At 40.3% G+C, this 21,010-nt stretch overlaps 1 protein-coding gene across 4 annotated transcripts in view; it reads right to left on the bottom strand.

Moving 5' to 3' along the window:
* The window catches only part of FGGY (FGGY carbohydrate kinase domain containing), a 156,149-nt gene that overhangs the window by 68,446 nt on the left and 66,693 nt on the right, over positions 1 to 21,010 (bottom strand). For all 4 annotated transcript variants that reach the window (XM_071436844.1, XM_071436846.1, XM_071436845.1 and 1 more), the window contains 3 exons: positions 19,496 to 19,611; positions 6,438 to 6,566; positions 2,330 to 2,433 (listed from right to left, as the gene is read on the bottom strand). In XM_071436844.1, the coding sequence (XP_071292945.1) occupies positions 2,330 to 2,433; positions 6,438 to 6,566; positions 19,496 to 19,611 (349 nt within the window). The remainder of the gene's footprint in view (positions 1 to 2,329; positions 2,434 to 6,437; positions 6,567 to 19,495; positions 19,612 to 21,010) is intronic.

The raw sequence follows: 21,010 nt of genomic DNA, 5'->3' as shown, positions 1-21,010 counted from the left end.
GAACCACAACAAAGGACGGCCTTGAGTTTCCACACAGGCCATTTTCTCCCTCTCTCGTCTCTGATCATCTCACAAAGGTATTATTGTTGCTGGCTCACTGGGGCTCAGTGCACCTGAGGCACATCAAAGGCACTTTTTAATGCCCGCCTGACCACACAGGTCTCTCTCCCACTGCATTAAATTAAACTCGATGATTAATCTCTGCAGCCCTCAGGGTCCCTTGGTGCACACGGAGAGAGAAAATATATATTTCTATCAAAACACAAGTATAATATACTTTCATTTTATAGCCCTAATTAAAAAAAGGAACAGCTAATTTTGGCCAAATGCAGCTGCATATAGGTCTCATTAAAACACAAATACAACTGCTCTGTGTGCTCCATGCTCACTTCATGCAGCCTGTTCAGGTAATAGATAAAAGAACAGAAAACTAAAATCCTTTCACAGATTAGATCCAGAGAAGTTTAGAATTTACTTATTGTCTGCTGGCTAGAGATTGTTATACCCCTCCCTGTGCAGATGGGTGAAGGCAGGCAGTTAAGGAAATGATTATAAAATGCTGAGTAGGTAGATTTAAGTAAAAATCTAGCAAAAACTGCACAAGCATCTATTCCTGAGTTTAAACTGAAGTGATTAAAGGCCTTAAAAGGTTCTGCCTCATGCAGTCTGTGTTCGACTTTGGGTTTGCTTTGATGACAGAGCATCAACATAGATTTTAACACATCCCTTTTGCTACATTAGCATATTTAATGAAGCCACAACTCTCATGGTTGTGGAGAGTGCATATAAAATATGTTAATATTGATGTGCCATGCTCGAGTTTGGGAAGTCAAACAATCTACTGTTGTGAACTGGGTGTATGTTAGAACTTACCAATGTACAAATATCAACCATTAATAAAAAACCACACACATGTCCTCCTCCAGGGCTGGTTGTGCTAAAGGAATGAGCCAGAGCCAGCTGGCCCACGGCCAGCTACCCAACACTGCCCTTAGACCTATGGGGGAAGCTGCCTGCGAGCTCCTCAGCTCACTGCAGCCCAGTACTATGTCTCCATTAACTCATTTTAACAATTCAAACTAACTCAGCTAAATGAAACAGGTTAGCAAGAGTTCACCCAAACAGCTTCTACCGAAGGGACAGAAACCTCCATCAAAAAACCAGGAAATAATGGAAACAGTGGCAGGGCTTAAAGGGTGACTCCTTCCCCCAGGGTGCCCCACCTGCCCTATGACAGACAGACAGGTACCAGTGGAATTTTTCAAAGACAGAGCAAGCCAAGAATAATGGAGTTTGAAGCTTGAAACTTTTGTTTAGGAAGGAACCAAAATATATTCCAATTGGTCTATGGGACTTAGGCTCAATGCTCTGCTTCACAATAGTAGGATTATTCATGTCTTTAAATTCAATCACGTGCTAAAATGCTTTGCTGAAGACAATCCACGTGATATGATCACCATTTATTCATGCTCAAGATCACCATGGATTCATGCTGTTACTACAGAGACAACTTATTGTTAAGCCTGATGTTTTATTATCAGCCTCCTTCTTATTCTCTCCTGGAGCTTTCTCCATGAAGCATGTCATTCCTCTCCAACACCTCTAGCACTCCCAGTGCCATTTGCTCCTTTTTGGAAAAATCCAAGTTCTAATCATTCTAAATTTAAGACCAAAATGAGTTTTAAATAAAAAATGTGGCAGAAAAGGGTACTTATCTAAATGGAATGCTCTCAGACTCATACATTTTAAAACAGTATAAATTTCAAAAGCAGACACTAAATTTTAATTGCAATCTCAGAGAAAGCTTTTGTATTAATTCACTGAGAAAAATTAGCAAAGTGAAAACTGCTTATTGGGGGGTTTTCTTTCTTTTTAGTCATGATACATCTCATAATTCTATACACCATGGCAATTTTCAGAGGGAGAAGGATTTATATTGATTAAGGGAGGAGGTGGGGGAGCAGAGCTGTGACTGAAGATGGGCACTCCTTCTCCAAAGACACTCTTCTGTAACACATTAGTGATAGGCTTGTCACAGATAACTCAGGCTCAGGCTTTGGCTCAGATTTCAGGCTGCTCTTTAAGCCACTCTGGCATCGTGGTTTTTACTTTCCATGTCATTTTTCAGTATTGATTTCTACTACTATTAAAGTTCTTGCTTAATAGCAAATGCACGGTAATTTATAATTAATATCCAAAGGTAAAGATAGAATTACCAGAAAAAAATTCAAGGAAAAAAGAATGGGGTGAGAAGGACAAAGGTCAATTTTCCCTTCAAAAACATAAGTTAGTAAATTCTGCACCAATGAGGATGACACATACAACCTACCCCCATGTGGCACGAAGATGTTCCACAGATCATAGCGACTCGGGATGTAATGGGTTGGTTCTCACATGGAAGGTTGTGTCCTTTCACATCTGCTCCAATTACTCCTATTAAAGTAAAATTAAAATTCTCTGTTAAAGAAGAACAAGCCACCCTGCACCAAACAGACCTTTTCTGCACTCAAATAATTGCTGAGTGTCTCACACCACTGCCACAAATTAAGAAAGTCTGCTTTGCCAACCAAGGAAATAATTTGATGCATCAGATTAAAGTATTTATTCCAGATATAAGGACTCAAGATGATTTCTTCTAAATGCATGTCTATCATCATGATTTTTAAATGTTATTTTACTAGAAAGTGTTATTTTACCTGGCATTTATTCTCTTAGGTAGCTCACTCACATGCAGAATAAAAGTGCCCTGCTGTACTGGCAGGCTGCAGATGTGTTTATTTGTTCACAGTTTATCATGAACATCCTGGATGATGTGTTTTGTCAGGGGATGAGTTGGAGAAAGGGGTGACTTGGCAGGAGACTGGAAGGCTGCCAGCTTTGTTGTCTTCGCTCCTGCTGCTGCTCTGTCCATGTCAGAACCATCTAAAAGCAGATTTTTCCTCCCCTTCAAGGAACTGAGCTTGGCTCTGAGGAGCACCAAGTCAGCACCACTCAGCCTGCAGCAGAAAATACACCCAGGAGATGCCAGGCAGACCTAGAGCTGAGCCTCAAACACATCCCATCCTGCTTGAGTCACTTCAGGGGAGGCTACAGAGGCAATCTGCCCTCTCCTCCTCCTCCTCTCCCAGGCTGCATCCTGGCACCACATTGTGCTGCACTCAGCAAAATGCAGCAGCCAACAAGTAACATTTTTACATTGCACTTTTCTTTTATTAAACATTGCTTTTCAGCTGCCAAGCTGGTCACCAGACTGTGCATTTTCATCTGCAAAACTCAATTTGGAGACCAGTATGTCAATACTGATAGAAAAATCTCCTTCATCTCCCTGTACAAGGATCAGGAAAACATTTGCTGGACATTGTGAAAGATGCCAAGTGCTAGGGCTGGTTCATATCCTACATTTCATTCACACCCTCTTGTTTAGATCACCACTGCAATGCTCTGTTATCAAATCAGTCTGGTGGGGTTTCTCTTACTGGGATCACCATGGCTATCCCGGTATTACCATGGTTGGAAGTCATCTAAATCATCAGAAAATTAAGGGCTACAGTTTTAAAGTCTTAAAAAATCCATCCTCATGTCCCTTTAACTAAAATGACTTGTAACTATGAATTCCTAAAGAGACTTAGGAACAACAAAAAGCTTAAAGTAAGGCTTCTACTTCATGTTTTATTTTTTCACTGCTTCAACATAATGAATGCATATTAGGAATTTTGGATAGGGTGGTCTACAAGGCAAATTCCTGTACTAGAATTAGAATTCCTGTCCCGTATTAGAATATCTTGAGTCAAAAATACTGTTCACACTTGAGGGGGAAGAAATCTATTAAACTAAATAGTCAGCATATGCTGCAAATGTATTTTCATAAACAATATAAAACTGAAAAGATCTTTTTAATTGCTAAGAAAATATGCCTTCTGCAAAACTGGAATTATGGCTCTTTTTGGAATTTTAGTCAGTGGCTTCACCAGTGTTTAGAATTGTTAGAATCCTCCTATTTGTGAGTAATTAAAGTCAGACAGCAAATAAGTCTGAATATAGGCTAAAAGTTATATAATTGCAGTTATAATTCACGTTCACCTTTAGCTTAGGTGGAACTTTTCATAGTCTGAGGCAGATTCAGAAGCAGAGGCTGAGAACAAGAAGTCTGTGCACCACACAAACAGAGGAGAGCTTTTTAGGAAGGCAAGCAGTGCTTAGCAATGTGTACTTCTGGATCTCTTCCACAGTGACATGGTATTTTAGACACTGCACCATAAATCATCTACTTTTGTTGAAACAATGCTGATGCCTTTTGAAAAGGTGCAATGTAAACAGCATTTTTATGAGGCCAGCCCCACAAGCCTGGCTGCCATCCTCACAGTTTTATCTGTACATTCTCTGAAATTAGTACAGTAGGTCAAAATGCAAGATATAACTGCTTGGCTCTTAGATCCTCACTTTTCCATAAGAGGTATCAGATGGACTGACCCAGGAGTCACACATGACCTCCTCAAACATACACACTAAAATATTCTTTACCTTATTGTACTCAAAGCTTTGAAGCCTTCATAAACTTCAGGAACCTGCTCAGCCAAACCACACTTCACATCCAGCCAACAGCAGATCTGAGCTGCATCAAAAGTTATTAACACTGCAAACAAGATGTCCATCACATCATCCTGGCTTAGCCTGCAGGATATTTTCTTTACAGATATCTGCACTCTTCGACTCTCCTTTTGTTCTTGCTGTCATTTTTGCTATCAAAATCTTTTCATTTTTGCTATCAAATCCTTTTCATTTTTGCTATCAAATCTTTTCATTTTTGCTGTCCTTTCTCCTAAGTTTCCACACAATTTCCAATACATTTATTACCCTTCCCACATTCAAGAATTATGAGTTCCACTGTAAATGCTCCTCTTGTCCCAGACTACACTGAGCTATGGTGTGATTATCATGCAGGATCTCCCACTATCTTCCCTCTGTCATGCCCCCCTCTCCCTAACAACAACCTGTGTGCTGGTTTTCTCCTCCTGGAAATCCTTCCAGGAGTCTGCTGGTGTTTATGGTGCCATCTGGGAAAACATATTCAGATTAGCAGACTGTCTTTATCCACTGCAGCCCTTTCCTGAGGGATGCCAGTAGCTGCGTGTTTCTAATGTCAGAGTTTCTTTTCACAAGTCTGTATCAAGGAACAGACAGTTGCCCTCTATTCTTTTTAAAATTCAATTGATTGAATCCAGCACATGAAAAAATGGGCAAACTTTTTGGGCTCTGGATCCATAATGATGCCAATTAAATAAGGACCTTCCACTGCCACTTTCTGTGAAACTGCACATGCTCTTGCCCAGTTCTGCAGCAAGTTCATTCTTTCAGGTCAGATTATTACCCTGTTCTTTTCCAAGAACACAGAATTGCCAAGGCACACAGTTCTAAACATGTTTTTATGCAATTAGGATAGTGACAGATATTTTTAAGCCAGTCACAACACACCTACAAATATGACACTGAAGCTCAGTCATCTTTTTTGCAGACAGATCTACATCTAATCCTTTCCAGGTAGCAAGAAAAGCAATCTCCATGACTGCTTTACCTCACCAAAAGCAAAGTAAAGGGATTTAAACACTAAAAAAGTTCCAGACCACAGTTTCTAGAAGGACAAATGAGATTTTTAAACAGCACAAAACATTTGAAACAAAACTGGTAGTTTAGCACCTAATCATATTTCAGTTAGATCTAGTAAAAAATCCTCTGATGAGCAATAGATTTCCATTAAAGAGTATTGTTTCAATAACACTGAAACTTTCTGAGGCCAGACTGTTTTTTAAACCAGCAAACTAAAAAAACCCTCAATTTCCTGCTGAGAAAGTTACACTGAATCTCTTATTGACAGTATTTGGACAAGGCCAAACAGCATAGTAGGAAAATGAACTTGTTTGGCCTCATCCAATGTATTTCAGAAAAGATGAACTAGGGCTGAACATAAGAATATTGTGCTGGAAAAGAAAAAAGTCAAAGCACCAGACCTTAAAGCTTTGAATCATGAATCACTTCTAAAGCTAATAAGAATCCTAACTATGAACAAGCCTCAAACATGAGGCTTCTCCCTCAGAATGGTTTTTTGTGTTTTATTCTTGCCTATCCCCAAAGTTTTGAGTAACAGAAGATGCAAACTCTCAGCATGTTGGCATTCCAACACCAGGTGTTTCAGTCAAAAGTGAAACTAGCAGAAATTAACAAATAATTTGCAAATCCAGCTGAAAAGACATATAGCTGTGATATATCCTCTTTCTAGAAACAGATTTGCAGTGCTGGTAGTTATTGTGACGATTTGGGGTTGTTTTTAAGAATACCATCAGAGCAAATGGCTGGATAAAAACAGTCTGTGACAAAAATGTTTTTCTGAAATGAATTCAACAATTCCTGTCTCCAAGAGCAGTGAATCCAGGAGTGAGTACCTAGTCCTCCAGCATGTGCATCAATGAGAGAAGCTGCCACTGCAATCCCTTCAGGGAGCCCGAGATCTTCTGCAGCGCCCGCTGTCAGACCCTTCCCAACAGCCTCTCCAGGAGACAGGACGTGGTTTCCTGGGCAGACACAAGACAAACCAAACACCTGTCAATGTATTAAACAGAAAAACAAACATGTGTGTTATTGCAGGGCTCCCTTCGCCCCGCTCCAGTGAAGCCTCATATCTATAAAACAAAGAAGTGCATCACAGAGCTCTGTGTGATGGAGTATCTTTCATTATCTGGCTGCAGATTAAACACAACTGTGCCAGATCAGGCCATCCCATGGCAATTTAGGAGTTCAAAAGCATTCAATATCCTATCTAGCCACAGAGAAAGATTGCACCACAAGCAATTAAATTCTGCTTGGCATCTCTCCAGCAGATATGAAATGCAGAAATCCCGGGTTCTTGTGGAAGGTGCTGCCTGCAGGCATTCTCTGGGCATGGAAGGAGCTTCAGCTCAGTCTGTGCTCACAAATGAACACTGCACCTGTTGCACAAGGAATGCACAAGGAACTGGCCAATTTTTTCTTTCCATTTCCACCCTTTCCAGCAGTTCTGCTAGGAATAAGATGGCCATAGCAACAGAAACTCTGAAAAAGAAACTGGCTTAAACAGCAAATTCCTCCAGTTGCAGCTGTATTCCTCACAGACTTAAATAATCCCTTTCTGAGCCTTCTCTGGCCTGAGCAGTATGAAGAAGAGAAGAACACAACCCTGGCCTCCCTGCCCTGTCACAGGGATCCCAGGGGCAGGTCTTGCCATAACACACACCCGATTTTGTGAGAGCTTAGAAGAACAAATCTAGATTATTTCAAGTACCAGAATGTAGGGACACCCCCAAGAGCCTCCTCTCAGCCTCCCACAGCTGGAGCAGTGAGACTGAGCTCCTGGGACTGCACACACCTCCATATTTATCCAAAGGTTTGGAGGTGAGAGGCAGAAAGCTCAGTGGGAGTTCCCACAGACCTCCCTGCCAATGCCAGGGCTTTTAGTACCTACCTGGAGTGTTTACTAAATTCAACAAATCTGGGCAGAGTTGGCAAAATTCCTCTTTAAAATAAAACAAGACTATCTTCACAGTCAATTTTATTGAGAATGTTACACCTGAAGCATGTTCTGATATGCAGAAAGGACATAAAACATTCTCCACAATAGACATTAATTAAGAGGAATAGCATATCATAAAATATCAGGAATACACTAACTCCCACGAGCATAAACTTCTAGAAATGAAGTGATACAACCTTAATTTTTGATGAAAAGGTTATATTAAATTCACAGGTCTTCAGTTTTAGATATCAAGTAGATCTTTGCTGTAAATTATGTTGGTTCTTCATTTTTAGAAGCTACATTCTCCTTCTGCCCACTTCCTGTTGGATGCAGTGTATGGAGCATTTTGGGACCAGCACACACAACTTCACAGTTGTTCATTTCTCCAAAAGTTTCTGTTCTATTGACAGCCACACATTGCTGCCCCTGAAATTCCAGGCTGAATCTCACACTGGAAATTTAAAACAAGTCTGTGCAGCCAAAACTGTTGCACTTGACACCGGGTTTATATTCAATATTGGGGGCAGTAAGCAAACCTCATCATTAAGCTTCGTACAGAAGGACATGAGGACATTAAGTCACCTCCTCACAGGAAAAAAAAATAAAAATCTGTGTTTTATTACTTCTGCACTTTACTAATTACTTACTGTAAAGTCAAAACACTGTCCTGGCCTTTCCAAGAGAAGTATCTTTTGCATTTTCCCCCAGTAAATTGGAGTGCAGGATGTTCCTCTTTAAGAGATTTTTCTAGTAACATTTCAGGCTTTTTAAAGACATTGGAGCAAAATACCAAAGCTGTCTGCTTCTCCTGACATTCAAAGACCCTGCAGGTGGAGGAAGTTCAAAAGAGTTCATGCAGCTAAACCCACATCTTCTTCTTCAGAATCGATTGCCTGACCTGAAAGCACAACCATGGTGTATATACAGCATGAGATTAAATTAATCTGAAATAAAGCCTCTTTCCAGGCATGCCATTCCATGGTTGGCTAGTTTATGTCAGTCATACCAGTCAAACACTTGAGTGTGTAATTATTATGTAGTTATACTCCATTTTAGAGATCAGGGCTATTATCAGACAAAATCTTTTCCTACCAGGTTCTCAATTACGTATTTCTAGTTAATAAGCACTAAGGGAACAATTTTAGAGATAAAGATAATCCTCTACAGCAGCACAAGAAAATGACCTTTTAATTCCTTTGGTACTGGTTATTTATCAGAATGACCAGCAGCAATGGGCATAAAACATGTGTGAGGACATGCAGGGATGGAGCTCTTGTCATTTGGAGAGGCAGCATAATCATCTTGTATTTTAAATAAAATAATTAACAGTAGTCTGCCCCATATGTTTCAGAAGTCAAAGTCTGCCTGAATAAATATTCAGTGGCTGAAAGCACTTCCCCACAGCTGGGAAGGGAGAGCAGTCAGAAGTCACCCATGGCAGGCATTGCAAAGGGGAGTTCTGGGTCACCCAGCAGCCAGGGAGTGCAGGACAGAGAAACTGGGTGCACAAGGAGAAGATTCTCACTCTGTCCCTCTCCTTCACCCTCCCAGCTCTACAGAGCAAGGAAAGCTCTGCCAGGCCCATAGGAAACATTCCCAAGGAACTCTGTGGAAGGGAAGGAGCAGGCTCTGCTGAGGCACTCCTGTCATCAGGAATTTGCCTTCCCACCTGTACAAGTGTAAGTCAATGTGGAATGGACACTCTGAGCCTTCACTCAACCACACGGGCACAGACCTGGGAAGGGAATTCTCATTCTCACAGTTCAATCTTCACCAAAAAGCTAGAAAATTCAGCTAAGCATTGGCATGCTTAGCATCTATAAGTGTAAAGCTATCAAATGATAAAATAAGGAAACACAAATACCAACCAATAAGGAGACACAATTAAAAGTGAAGTTTTTGATACAGACTGTATTCCAGTACTAGACTGGGAGGGAGCAGATACTCACTTGAACAAAACACAGCAGCTTTAGAAGCCCAGGGGCAGCTACTCTGAACATAAAGGTATTCTACAGCTACACCCCAGCAATTCAGCAGCAGGTGCTGCCTCCCTTCAATCTGACCTGTCAGGGGCAAAGAACTTGTGGAAGGGGAGGGAGGCAGGGAGAGCTGCCTGCACACAGGCACACAGTGAGAGCAGGACAGGAGCTGCATAAAGGAGGCACTGAAAGGCCTGAGACTCCTCAAGGCTCCTGCCAAAGTAAATGTATTGAGTCTTTTGTTGACAGCAGTCTCCTGTGCAAGTCATTTACCTTTGCTATAATGACTTCCAAAATTAGAGCTAACCAAACAAACCCATAATGGCTGAAGCTGGAGGACTTTCTATTTCACATTGGTGCAGCTGTTTCACTAATGCAGTGCCTTAATCCACAACCTTTCATTTGGGACGAGACAGGCTATTTCCAGCTATTTTTTCCCCTATAAAGCAGCCAGTTTACAAAAGGAAAAAACTGTCTGAATCTCTTCCTTCTCTTTTATCCTTCTTCGAAGACTGATGTTAGAGTTTGCTGTGATCAAGCTTTGTTTAAAGAATTTATGTGCTACCAAAGACCCTCAACCTTTTTGGGTGCTTCCCACAGGAACCAGCTATTTACCAGCCACAACACACGAGGCAGATAATGCATCTTCAGTCAACTTGATCCAAATTCACTGCATTGGCTCACTAATATTTAACAGAATGAGGTACTTCAGGATGTAGCCCCTTTTCAAACAAAAGCCGAGAGCAGCCGGGGTGCAGCTGACTCCAGCACAGCTTTTCATCTATCTTGCAGAACAGGGCTGCACTTCGTATATTTAACTGCATAAATGCATAAAAATATGAAAGGAAGAAAATTCAAAGGAGATGTCCCTTCACTGAGACCCAAACAAACCTGAATTTGGACATAACAATCCCTTGCTGAAATCCCAGCAGCCTCAGAAAGAAACACAACCCAAGGGTACATCCCGTCCCCATTTCACAGCCCCACCCATACTGAACAATTAAACTGCTTTCTGATTTAAAGGACAACACAGAAAACAGATATCCTGTTAAATAAGTGATAGAGAACATGCACTGAAGAAGTTATCTCGTTAAACAAAACAGGGCTGAATAGGCATCAAAGGAAACAGGACCTTAGTAAAAAAAAAGCACTGCCCATCCAAACGTAATAAGAAACATAAGGGATTTTCCCCCTTCATGTTCATTACAGAGCATGCAGATAATCTTCACTTTTTGTGTTTCATAATAATTCTCACAATGCCAAAATCTGGGATATACAAGGAATCCCAATAAATAATATACATTGTCCCAACCCTATCTAACACAAAATACGTCATCAAATATCCCTCTCAATTACAGACAATACTCACATTTAATGGAGATGTGTATGGCTGATTTTTTTACAATTTTTACCCCAGCTGAGTAGCAAAAATAGGACTAAGATCAGAGGAAGCAGAATAATGATGCTGACTGTGAAGTTATAGTACCATTTTTTCCTTAGGACTGAATGCATGGTGGTTAAAAGATATTAAGAACAGTGAGATTTGGGGCTTTTTTAACCTCCAAATAACCTCCATAAAACTTCCTTGTCAGCTGTTAAAGACTTCAGAATTTTCATTCAGGAAAACCAAAACAAATTGTGATATTATACGCCAGCTTATTTAAAAGTGAGGAAAACGGTTAAACAAAATCACTTTGGCTTCCTTTGGTTCAAAATTCATCTCTGTCTACATGAGCTGCCACAGTAGCTTGAGGCAAATCTAATTTGGGGCCTTTCCATCCCACTCTCCCAGAGAGCCTTTGGCTGAACTACATCTCCACTACCTAATGTGTAAATACTTCAGGCAGATGTATTAGGCTGCTAAACTCTGGCAAAATCAAATCAGGCACATCCTGGTTCATTAAGCTGAGCAGCAAATTGGTCAGCAAACCAGAGGTGCCTACTTCAACAGAGACTGCTTGGCTTTTTTGGCCCAAGGAATGAGAGCTACTCCATGCATAAATTAGAAGCTTTCCTGGTGGAAGGCCAAAAGGAAAAAGAAATTCTGAACCATTGGATCAACAAGCACGTTATGATGGCTGGGACTGAGTTCTCTCTGCTAGACTGCAGTGAGACAGGGCAGAATGAATGTGTCCTGCCATGTGTGGTTCACTGCTCACTGCTGAACTGCATCTGGCTATTAAACACAGAGATTTGATGTCTTAATAAAGGTATGGAATGCAGTAACTTGATGTCTTTCTAAGTAATAAGAGGGAATGCATTTACATCCAAATTCAGCTACCTAAGCTCAAGTTTTCGCTTGCAAACAATAATTTCATTAGGCTGGTAATTGACATTTCTGTTTGTCTTCAAGCACAATATTCCTCAGTCTCTCTAGATACAAAAATCCACGCAGATGGCAGGACTATTGCTCTACTTTCAGAGTTGCTCTGCTCTGGTACAGTACATTGTTGACTGTAAAGGCAATTTAGCTTGTATTAATCACGGATTATTACTTAACAGATTTTTTTTTGTTTTACTGGCTGTTTTTTGACAACTCACATGATAGCAACTCCTCTTAGAATAAATAATTATCCCTTTTTCTGAAATAAATGCCAGAGCAAAAATAATCTCATCAGTTACTGAAAAGAGACTTTTAAATCTTTCAGCCAAGCTTATTCCCCACGACATTCACACAGTATCCAGTTTTAATATCCATACTGAGAAGATACTGTTGCACTGCAAACTAAAGGAGTTCAGAAATGAGCCAGGAGAACAATTGCTAGGATTGAGAAGTATGACAGCTCACCCAAGAGTTTTGGGGGGAAATCTCAGTGTTTTCCTTGATCATAGGAAATTTGAGTCTGTGCAGGTCAAGCATGGCCCTACGGTCTGCCAGGCAGGAGTAGGAAGTTAAATCAGATGAAAAATCAAGCGTTCTTTAATTAATTCATTAATTTTGAGACATGACAGCAACTAACAATCAACAACCTTTCAGTCTGAAGTGGGCTCTCTATCACAGGAAATTATAAAATCAAGATTGGTTCTAAGATACACTTTAAACTACTTAAACATTAATTTTAAGGAGTCCAACAGCCTCTGACTTGGAGGAAGTTAGCAAATTGTTTGAAATAGTCCTTTTGATTTTGTGAATCCTGACTCATAAAGCAGACAGCACTGTTTAAAAAGTTATCTCAGCAGGAGGCTGAAGCCTAAAAAAAAAAAAGATGAATAACAAATCGAGACCAGAGAGAGGAAGAGTCAGGTAAAAAGAAGGAATGACCCAGAACTATTCTGAGATCTACTTTTCCTTTTCTTTTTTTAGAACAGTATGAAAAATAAGGAAGGAGGATAATATCTCAGAAATTTTAATATTGAACAATTACGATAGGCTCAAGTCTACTCAAAGCTTCCATGAAATTTAAAACCAGAAATTCAATGAAAAAGCTCCTAGTTTTCATACTCCAAAGTTCCCAAGTCCCCAGTGTTGCCAGAGTAGAAGCAAATATGATTCCCCAGGCAGGCAGAGTCTGGGACCAGAACTCTATGAGTAGACAGTGGAATATTGCTTAGTTACTATTTTTTAAAAGACCTAAACTTTTACGAAGTTTTAGCTATGAGGGATGGAGGGACAGCACACAGCACTCCTCACTTCTTAGAGCAGAGAGAAGGAGTGGAAAGGAACCACCTGCCAGCAGGACTCAAGCTGATGATAAGCAGGATGAATGATGGGTCCTCTCCTGGTGGAAAAGGAATGGAAAATGTCACCCAGGAAACATCCTGGAGAAACTTGAGCCACCTGAGCTCAGCTCAGCCTGTTCAAGAACAGTTATTGGAAAGAGGAAGAGAATCCCAGACTGGAAAGCAAGGAGAAGGCTTGGAGGTAGAGGGGGCAGATTTTATCCATGAGTTTATCAATATCTGATGGGAGGGAAGGAGTAGAGACCAGGGAGAAAGACCCTTCTCTGTGGCCCCCAGTGACACTAGAAGTATGACAAGCACAAACTGAAATACAGCGAATCACATTTAAACCAAACAAAAAAAAGTTTTTACTGGGGAGAAGTGGTCAGGACAATGGAACAGGTTACAGATTTCAGAATCTCCACCTTTGGAAATACTTAAAACTCAACAGCCCTGAACAACCTTCTGTAGGTGACCCTGCTCTGATCATTTCAAGATGACCCTTCTAATCCCAATGATTTGTGTGATTCAGTGATCTCAGGATGGAAAAAGTATAAAATAAAACAGAAATCACAGGAGTGTGGAGCTTTTCTAAGGAAAAGCCCAACTTCTTCCTGCTGAATCATGTATTATGAAATAATGCCTCGAGCTCTCAGGAAGGAGACACCCAAAAACCTCTTTGCACTGTGCCAGTTTCAGCTCCTTTGGAGTTACTACAGCTCTTGGACAGACTGAAATGACAGGAAGCCAGAAAAATGTTAGCATATTTGGAACACTATTCACTTGTAAATTCCATGGATTTTGACAGCATGTAAGTGTAAATATCCTCTGATTCATCATTTTAATTTTGTTTGAAATTGCAGCGTGTTGTAATTTATTGGGGATAGCAAAAGACCACAGAAAGAAAGATACAGGCATCCCATACCAGAGAATCCCTTTACTTATTATTCTCTACCATTTGCAAAGTACAGTGTTTAAAGCTTGTTGCTGCAATCCAGCTTTATGAGGAACTGGCAGCTACAATCTGACCTGAAAAAAAAAAATAAAAATCATCATCCCTTTCTCTCAGCTTTCAAGGAAATCCCTCATATGCTCCAGAGCATCTGGCATCAAAGGCCTTGGAAGAGAAAGGGAAAACTGGCAGAACAAATGGATTGACCATTCCCTCCACAGCTGCTGTGGCACCGAGTTCAGATTGACCAAATTCTCCCACCCTGCACTGAATCTCCCATTTTCAGCCTAAATGTAAATAAATTAAGAGAACACCCAAGTATTAGAGCTAACTACTGACAAAACAGAGAACCTAAGCACACCCTATTTCAAGTGTAAAAAATGAGATATTCAATGCCATAATTAGCCTTGTATATGGAAGGATTCAGTGGCACATGCAGGAATGTAACTATTGATATAAAAACAAATTTTTTGTACTATCAAGTTATTAATGAGTACTTCAAATGAAACAGCATTAGAAAAGAACATCCATTCTTCCAATTATACAGATCCATCGTTTCAGGATGTTAAAAATGGCACATGCAAGTGCAGAGGCCCATAAAAACATCAAGCCTGCAGTTCCCAAAGTCCAGGAATTAAGGAGAGAGCTAAAAATGGGGTTCTAAAGTGTTGGGGCTGTACATTAAAGCACAGGCAGAGTGTTGGAATAAGAAGGGTGCTGAACTGGTAAACTGATGGAGGGGAGTAAAGGCCACTAACCAGAAATGCACCTTAGAGACACGTCAAACCCTTCTTAATTGAAAACACAGTGCCAAAATTAAAACAAAACCAACAACAACAAAAACAAAACAAAAACCAAACCAAACAAAAATAAATCAAAACAAACAAATAAAAAGCAGAAATTCTACTGTAGGAAGAAAGGGACAATTTGTGGAAAATGGAAAACATTCTTCTTGAAGGTGGGAAATGAGTGGGAAAAAGACCCAGAATGGGATTTAAGTAAAGAGATGTATAAGGAGCACAGGCTTCCTTATGCCACCATCACCACCAAAATAAAAAATGAAAGAATTCTTCCAGTTGTACGCTAAAGCAAATTAAGCAAAACTTCAGCTACTTAATTGGCATCAGTTTGCTGCTTCTGCACAGATGAAAGAAGGTGACAAACTGCCCTTTACAAAAGCTACAAAACCTATAAGATCAGCAGAACCTATCCTGCAGTACCCACAACGCTCTCTCACACAAAGCCACCATCTTCAACCCAAAAAAGACCTGGTATGAAATATTACCATTCAATAAAAAAATCATTATTTGGTCCCTTAAGTAGGCCCTGAAGTAGAAGGCTGTGGTGAAAATTTATCAGGCATTTTTCTCCAAATGGAATGTATGCTCCAGTATCCTAGGAGCTCTATAGTACATGAAATTTTAACAGAATTGTTAATGTCTTTCTAGGTTTTATAATACCACAAAGAGATACTCATCATGTGCTTTTACCACAGCAGATAAATGCTAATGCCTCTAGTACACAACACTTTCACAGTGGTTTGAATACAAGTCATCTTCCACTCTCTTGGTGAGCAAATTAATGGCATCAATAAATTTTTCAGTATCTCCAGATAAAGACTCTTTACCTTCACAAGCCTGATCAGTAAATTCCTGATGTACAGAAGGGATCCCAAACAACTTGTTATGTGGATTCCCTGAAAGGTTAGTCTGCTCTGAGAAACAGAAAATGTCAAAGGCCTGGGAGTTTTCAGATGTGAACCCACGCCCTGATATGGGAAAGGTTTGTGGAAGATCCTAAAGGTCAGATGTGAGGGTCACCCTTATCAACAAGGTCATATGTTAAGTTAAACTGAAACCAAGAGGAGTGTACTCCCTGGAACCACAGCACTCTGATTACAGTAAATGTATTTTTAAAGGGCAAGGAGCTTTAAAAGTGATGCTTAAAAGCGTATTTACCAGAATAAAGAAATATGTACCCTAAAGAAGTTGTTCTTGGGTAATTTCTATAAGAATTTCCAGTGGCATGAAAGTTAAAGATACTTACAAATGAAAAAAAATCTATTTGTTGTTATTCATCTTTGGTTCCCTCTGATTGGAAATAATAATGATTTCAGTAGAGATTGGGGAAAAAAACCCCAACAAGACAAACATAGCTTTTCTGCATATTTGAAACTGGTAAACTTTGTACTTACTTTTGTTACAGTCAGAAAATTTTTCTAATTTTATCTTGTGACATTTTGCTTTGCTTAAAAGAAATGATAATTCAGAGCCTTGCTGTCTTTCAGAAGAGATACATGAGAAAAAGGCCATTATCTCTCTTTACAAGGGGAACGTGCAGGCACTAAAATACATCCTTGCCTTTGAGCTAAACAAGCCTTGAGCAGACAGACACGGGCTTAGAGCAGCTTGAGAACAGAAGAGGAAATTCCACCAGAATTAGTTCAGCCCTGTCAGGTTTTTGGTTTTGTTTTCATTTTAGGAGGAGGTTTTGAGCATGTACAACCTCCCTTCACCCTCCTCCTGCCTGGGTTATCTGACAAGTTTGAGCTCCTTTATCTGCAGGGCAGCTCAGTGCCCTGCTTCCCATCCTTCCCTGTCAGCCATGGCAGGCTCTGATGCTCCTCCTGGAGGCACACACTGTCCAGAGAGGCCTTCCCTTGGGATAAGGGGATGAACTTCCAGCAGCTGAGGCTGTTCCCCTGTGAGCAGCACTGCTGCAAACACAGCTTGTTGTGTTTGAGCTGAGTTGGTGAAAGGTGGGATGCTGTGGCTGCAAGGATGGTGCCTCACCACCAGTCCTGACACTGTGGGATGTGTGGAAAGGAATCTCCCACTCCCCAGGACCATTCCAGCTACAGTTTGCTCAGGGGCTGAGTATCACCTTCCTGGTAGGTGCATCTACCTGGATTAATCTATCCTGATTAATTTGAGGAAAGCTGAGCTGATTCAGAGTGCTCCTCTCAAGTCCAGCACCACTGAAGACATTAAAACAAGCAAAGCCCCCAGCTCTCATTGGAACACCATTCCCATTCCCCACACCCAGGGACACTGGTAAGATCTCAGGGTGGCAGAAAGCAAAGCACTTCCCTGGGACACACCACCATGGAGCAGCTCCTAGGCAGGGTGAAGTGCTTTGCTTTGACTCCTTCTGCACCCTTCCTAGAGACTCCAAGAAGGACAGGGCAGGAGAGAAACCCAAAGGAATGGAGTGGTGCCTGGCTGGGTTCCACGCTGGGGCAGCGAGCTTCTCATTCCCTCTGCACAGACACAGGATGAAGGACACTCTGCTGCTTTCTGTGATGTTATCACACGGCTAATGATAACAAAAGCAACACCTTGCCTTTTGAAAAAGGCAGGGTTAGACAAATGGTCAGGGAAATAAGCTCATATTCTCCCTAGGGCCAGGTTTCAGCATTATTATGCAAATAGAAATTGTCTTATGCTGTGGATTCACCTGAGGGAATCGGCCCCAGAATCTGAAAACCAAAAGGATTTCTCAAGGTGAGCAAAAACTACAAGTTCTGCCCTAAGGTTTGGTGCAGTTTTGGAGGTCAGGCTGTGCTTCTCCAACTCCAGCCAAGAGCCTCTCAGGGATTCTATGGTTCCTTTCTTTAAAAACTCCCACAGTCTTTCATGGAACTAGACTCTTCCACCAGTAACTCACAAGAAACACTTCTGTCTTGCAAGAAGCATATCACCAGAAGATAACTTAGTGATTTATTTTGTAAACGTTGTGTTTTAACTAACATGGAAGCCTGATACTGGGAATTGATGGTTTCTCTCTTAATGAATGTTGAGCCATATATAGGCCAGTGTTATGAGGCTCCCATCACAACAAAAGGCCCCTTTTATTAATGGCTACTTTATCATTTAAAACATGCATGTTGTTACTTAAAATGGCAAATTGCTTTGCACTGTCCTTGAAGTGCATTGCATAAATATTGTATTCAAGCCTTAGCTTGCACTTCATAAATAATTTATTTTTAAAATACCCTTCCATGATACCACCAGCTGGCAAGATGTTCAATTTTCTGGTAAAAACATGTATTTATTGCAAGTCTTATTTTAACTTGTTGAAGATTTGCTAAAAGCCACAAGTGACAGATGTTGTAAGAACTGTATTCAACCCAAAACCTCAGGAAGTTGAAAGCCTCATTCTCCTGGTAGGTTTTGTACCTCTGCATAAGCAGTTTCCTTTGCAGGAGAAAAGCTGAAATCTATTCAAAGAAGCTTTCAAGTACCATTTTCTGATAACCCAGAAATGACTGATAGCAGATTATGTGATGATCAGAAAAGTTTATAGATTTCATTACATTTCTTTTCACTACAATCCTTCCTCCACCATTTCCACTTCATGTTGCTGCATTTAAACTGCTGTACAAACTTGTTCAAAGTGCTCGACATTAAAAAAAAAAAAAATCAAAGGAAATTTCAGATAATTAACTTTGATGAATGAGCATATTTTAATTCATGTCTGGTAATATTCTTGTTAATGACATGTCTGCTTAGGACATCCATTAAAAGTCCATTAAGTTAACAGGGAAAGTCTAATAAAGTTATCCTGGAAATTTTCTGGTATATTAACGTTATGGACTTTTAATGAATATCTGCTGTAGGAACTGCTATTAGCAAGGCTACTATTCTAATTAAACTTGGGCTCTGAGAGTGAAAAAAAATGTATAAAGATAACAACAAGCAGAAGTAGCACTTTTTTTTGAAAATGACTATAAGGGAGATGGGTACAGGTCACAAATCAGACTATCAGTAAGAGCTAAAAAATTACTATATTGTAGCTTTTTTTGCCTGCTATCCAATATACCCATATACAGTGTGTCCTTCATGTCATCAGTTGCTGGGGCTCCTTTTTACTCCTCTATTGTTGAGACTGAGCAGTACAAAAAGGCCTTCCAGGGTAGGAGATAAAAAATTTAAACAGTTTCCCACAACAATGCAAAGTAAAAAATGCACTTAGGAAATCTGTTCTCTATGGGCATCTCAGCAACCCATTTGAAGCTGCTGACATTCACAATAATACAGCAAAATATCTTTTCATATGTATATATCTTTTATTCATAGAATCAGAGAATGGGTTGGGTTGGGAGGGACCTTAAAGCTCATCTCATTTCACCCCCTTGCCATGGGCAGGGACACCTTCCACTAGACCAGGTTGTTCAAAGCCCCATCTCATATATTTCTGTCTTTTATATATATTTTAAATTAATTTTAATAAATATTTATATTTATTAATATTAATATATGTGAATATTAATTAATACTGACATATATTTATTAATATGGATATATATGTATATTTATTAATATGAATATAGGTGTATATTAAACCCCAACCCTGATATACCTATTTTTTCATACTTATCCTTCACCAGATCTTCCAAACCAATCATTTTCCAGAAACTGTCATCCCAACCTCTATCTGACGTGTATGTCCACTTGCACACTACTGTACAGAGAGACCTAAAAAAGAGACAATATAAGCACAGAGTCAGGCAAATGAACGTGTTTGGGTTTAAACTTGTGACTAGAAACAAGTCCCTGCAAAAAGATCTCTTCTCCACTGGTCAGAAACTCCAGCAGAATGCTCACATTAAAAAAAAAAAAAAACTGGTTACTGTTTGGAGTGCACGTCTTGAGGACCTTAAAAGGACCTTGTGTTTAAGATTCTTCTCTGCTGAAACAACTCCTGGTCTGGCCACTTCAGTGCATAAATCAGTCAAATAACAGGCTGTGCATGTGCCTGGGGGAGAGCAGGGCAGGAGCACAGCAGCTCTGGAGCAGGCAGCTCAGAGTGCTGCTCTTCCAGCCTACATGGCTGCTTTGCACAGTCTGTCCTTAGGAAAACTCTGTGTTACTTCCCTCACAACTGAATTGCAGTTCCCAGGAAATCTGGATGATGGGGACAGATGCACAAGTCTGATTTCTGAGAAGCTGATGTTAAAGTCTGCTGTGCCAGGACAGCAGCAAGGGGAACAGGCAGGAGCAGAAGGACACAGAGGACAAGAACTCTCACAGCAAAGTCTGTCCTAACACACAGAAGGGTTTTTATCAATATCCCCAAATATATTCCTCCCCAAAGCATGAACAATGCTCCTGATGATTTAGTATTACATGGGCTGTTTTCTATCTGAACACTAAGAATCATCTCCAAAAATCAGTACTAAACTGTGCTTGAAAAGTCAGTCAACTAAAAGGTATTAAAAATGCTAAATATCACTGAAAACTGCAGCTCTGTGCAGTCCTGGGAATACCAGCAAGTGCAACACAGCTCAAATGCATCTCAGGGAAGAACATCATCATAACTGTTCTCAAAGAGAAATCCTACTCAGAGGTGGATTTTCTTTGATGTTTTACAAGACAGCTTATTTGTGACTCATGTTTAGCCAAGGTGAGCTTACACAGACATATTCTCTTCATTAGGGTGGTACAATTTGAACATGTATCTTCAAAGCAAACTCACTTTTACTGAAGCACTTGAGTTTTTCTTGCAGTTTTGCCTAAGTAAAAACCAAATAAAATTTCTCTCTTCAAAATTATTTTCTGGAGTAGAAGGAAATCTTCCCTTTCATCCAAGAATACTATCCAGGGACTGAAATATGAATCACAGAATGGGTTGGGCTGGCAGGGACCTTAAAACTCATCTTGTTCCAAACCACTGCCATGGGCAGGGACACCTTCCACTAGCCCAGGTTGCTCCAAGCCCCATTCAACCTTGCCTTGAGCAGAAAAAGAGAAGCTATTTTTATTTCCTATCTGCAAACCAAAGTTAAGAGCTCGTAGCTACTGATACTGTAGACAGAGAAAAGCCAAAGAACAGGAAAAGTCTTTCCATACAGCTGGAAAACTGTCTGGGATATCT

Source organism: Agelaius tricolor, unplaced genomic scaffold (assembly GCF_023055355.1).
Source record: "Agelaius tricolor isolate 1412-34295 unplaced genomic scaffold, bAgeTri1.0.p SCAF_11, whole genome shotgun sequence".
Taxonomy (NCBI): domain Eukaryota; kingdom Metazoa; phylum Chordata; class Aves; order Passeriformes; family Icteridae; genus Agelaius; species Agelaius tricolor.
This window is presented reverse-complemented; position numbering and strand designations above follow the sequence as displayed.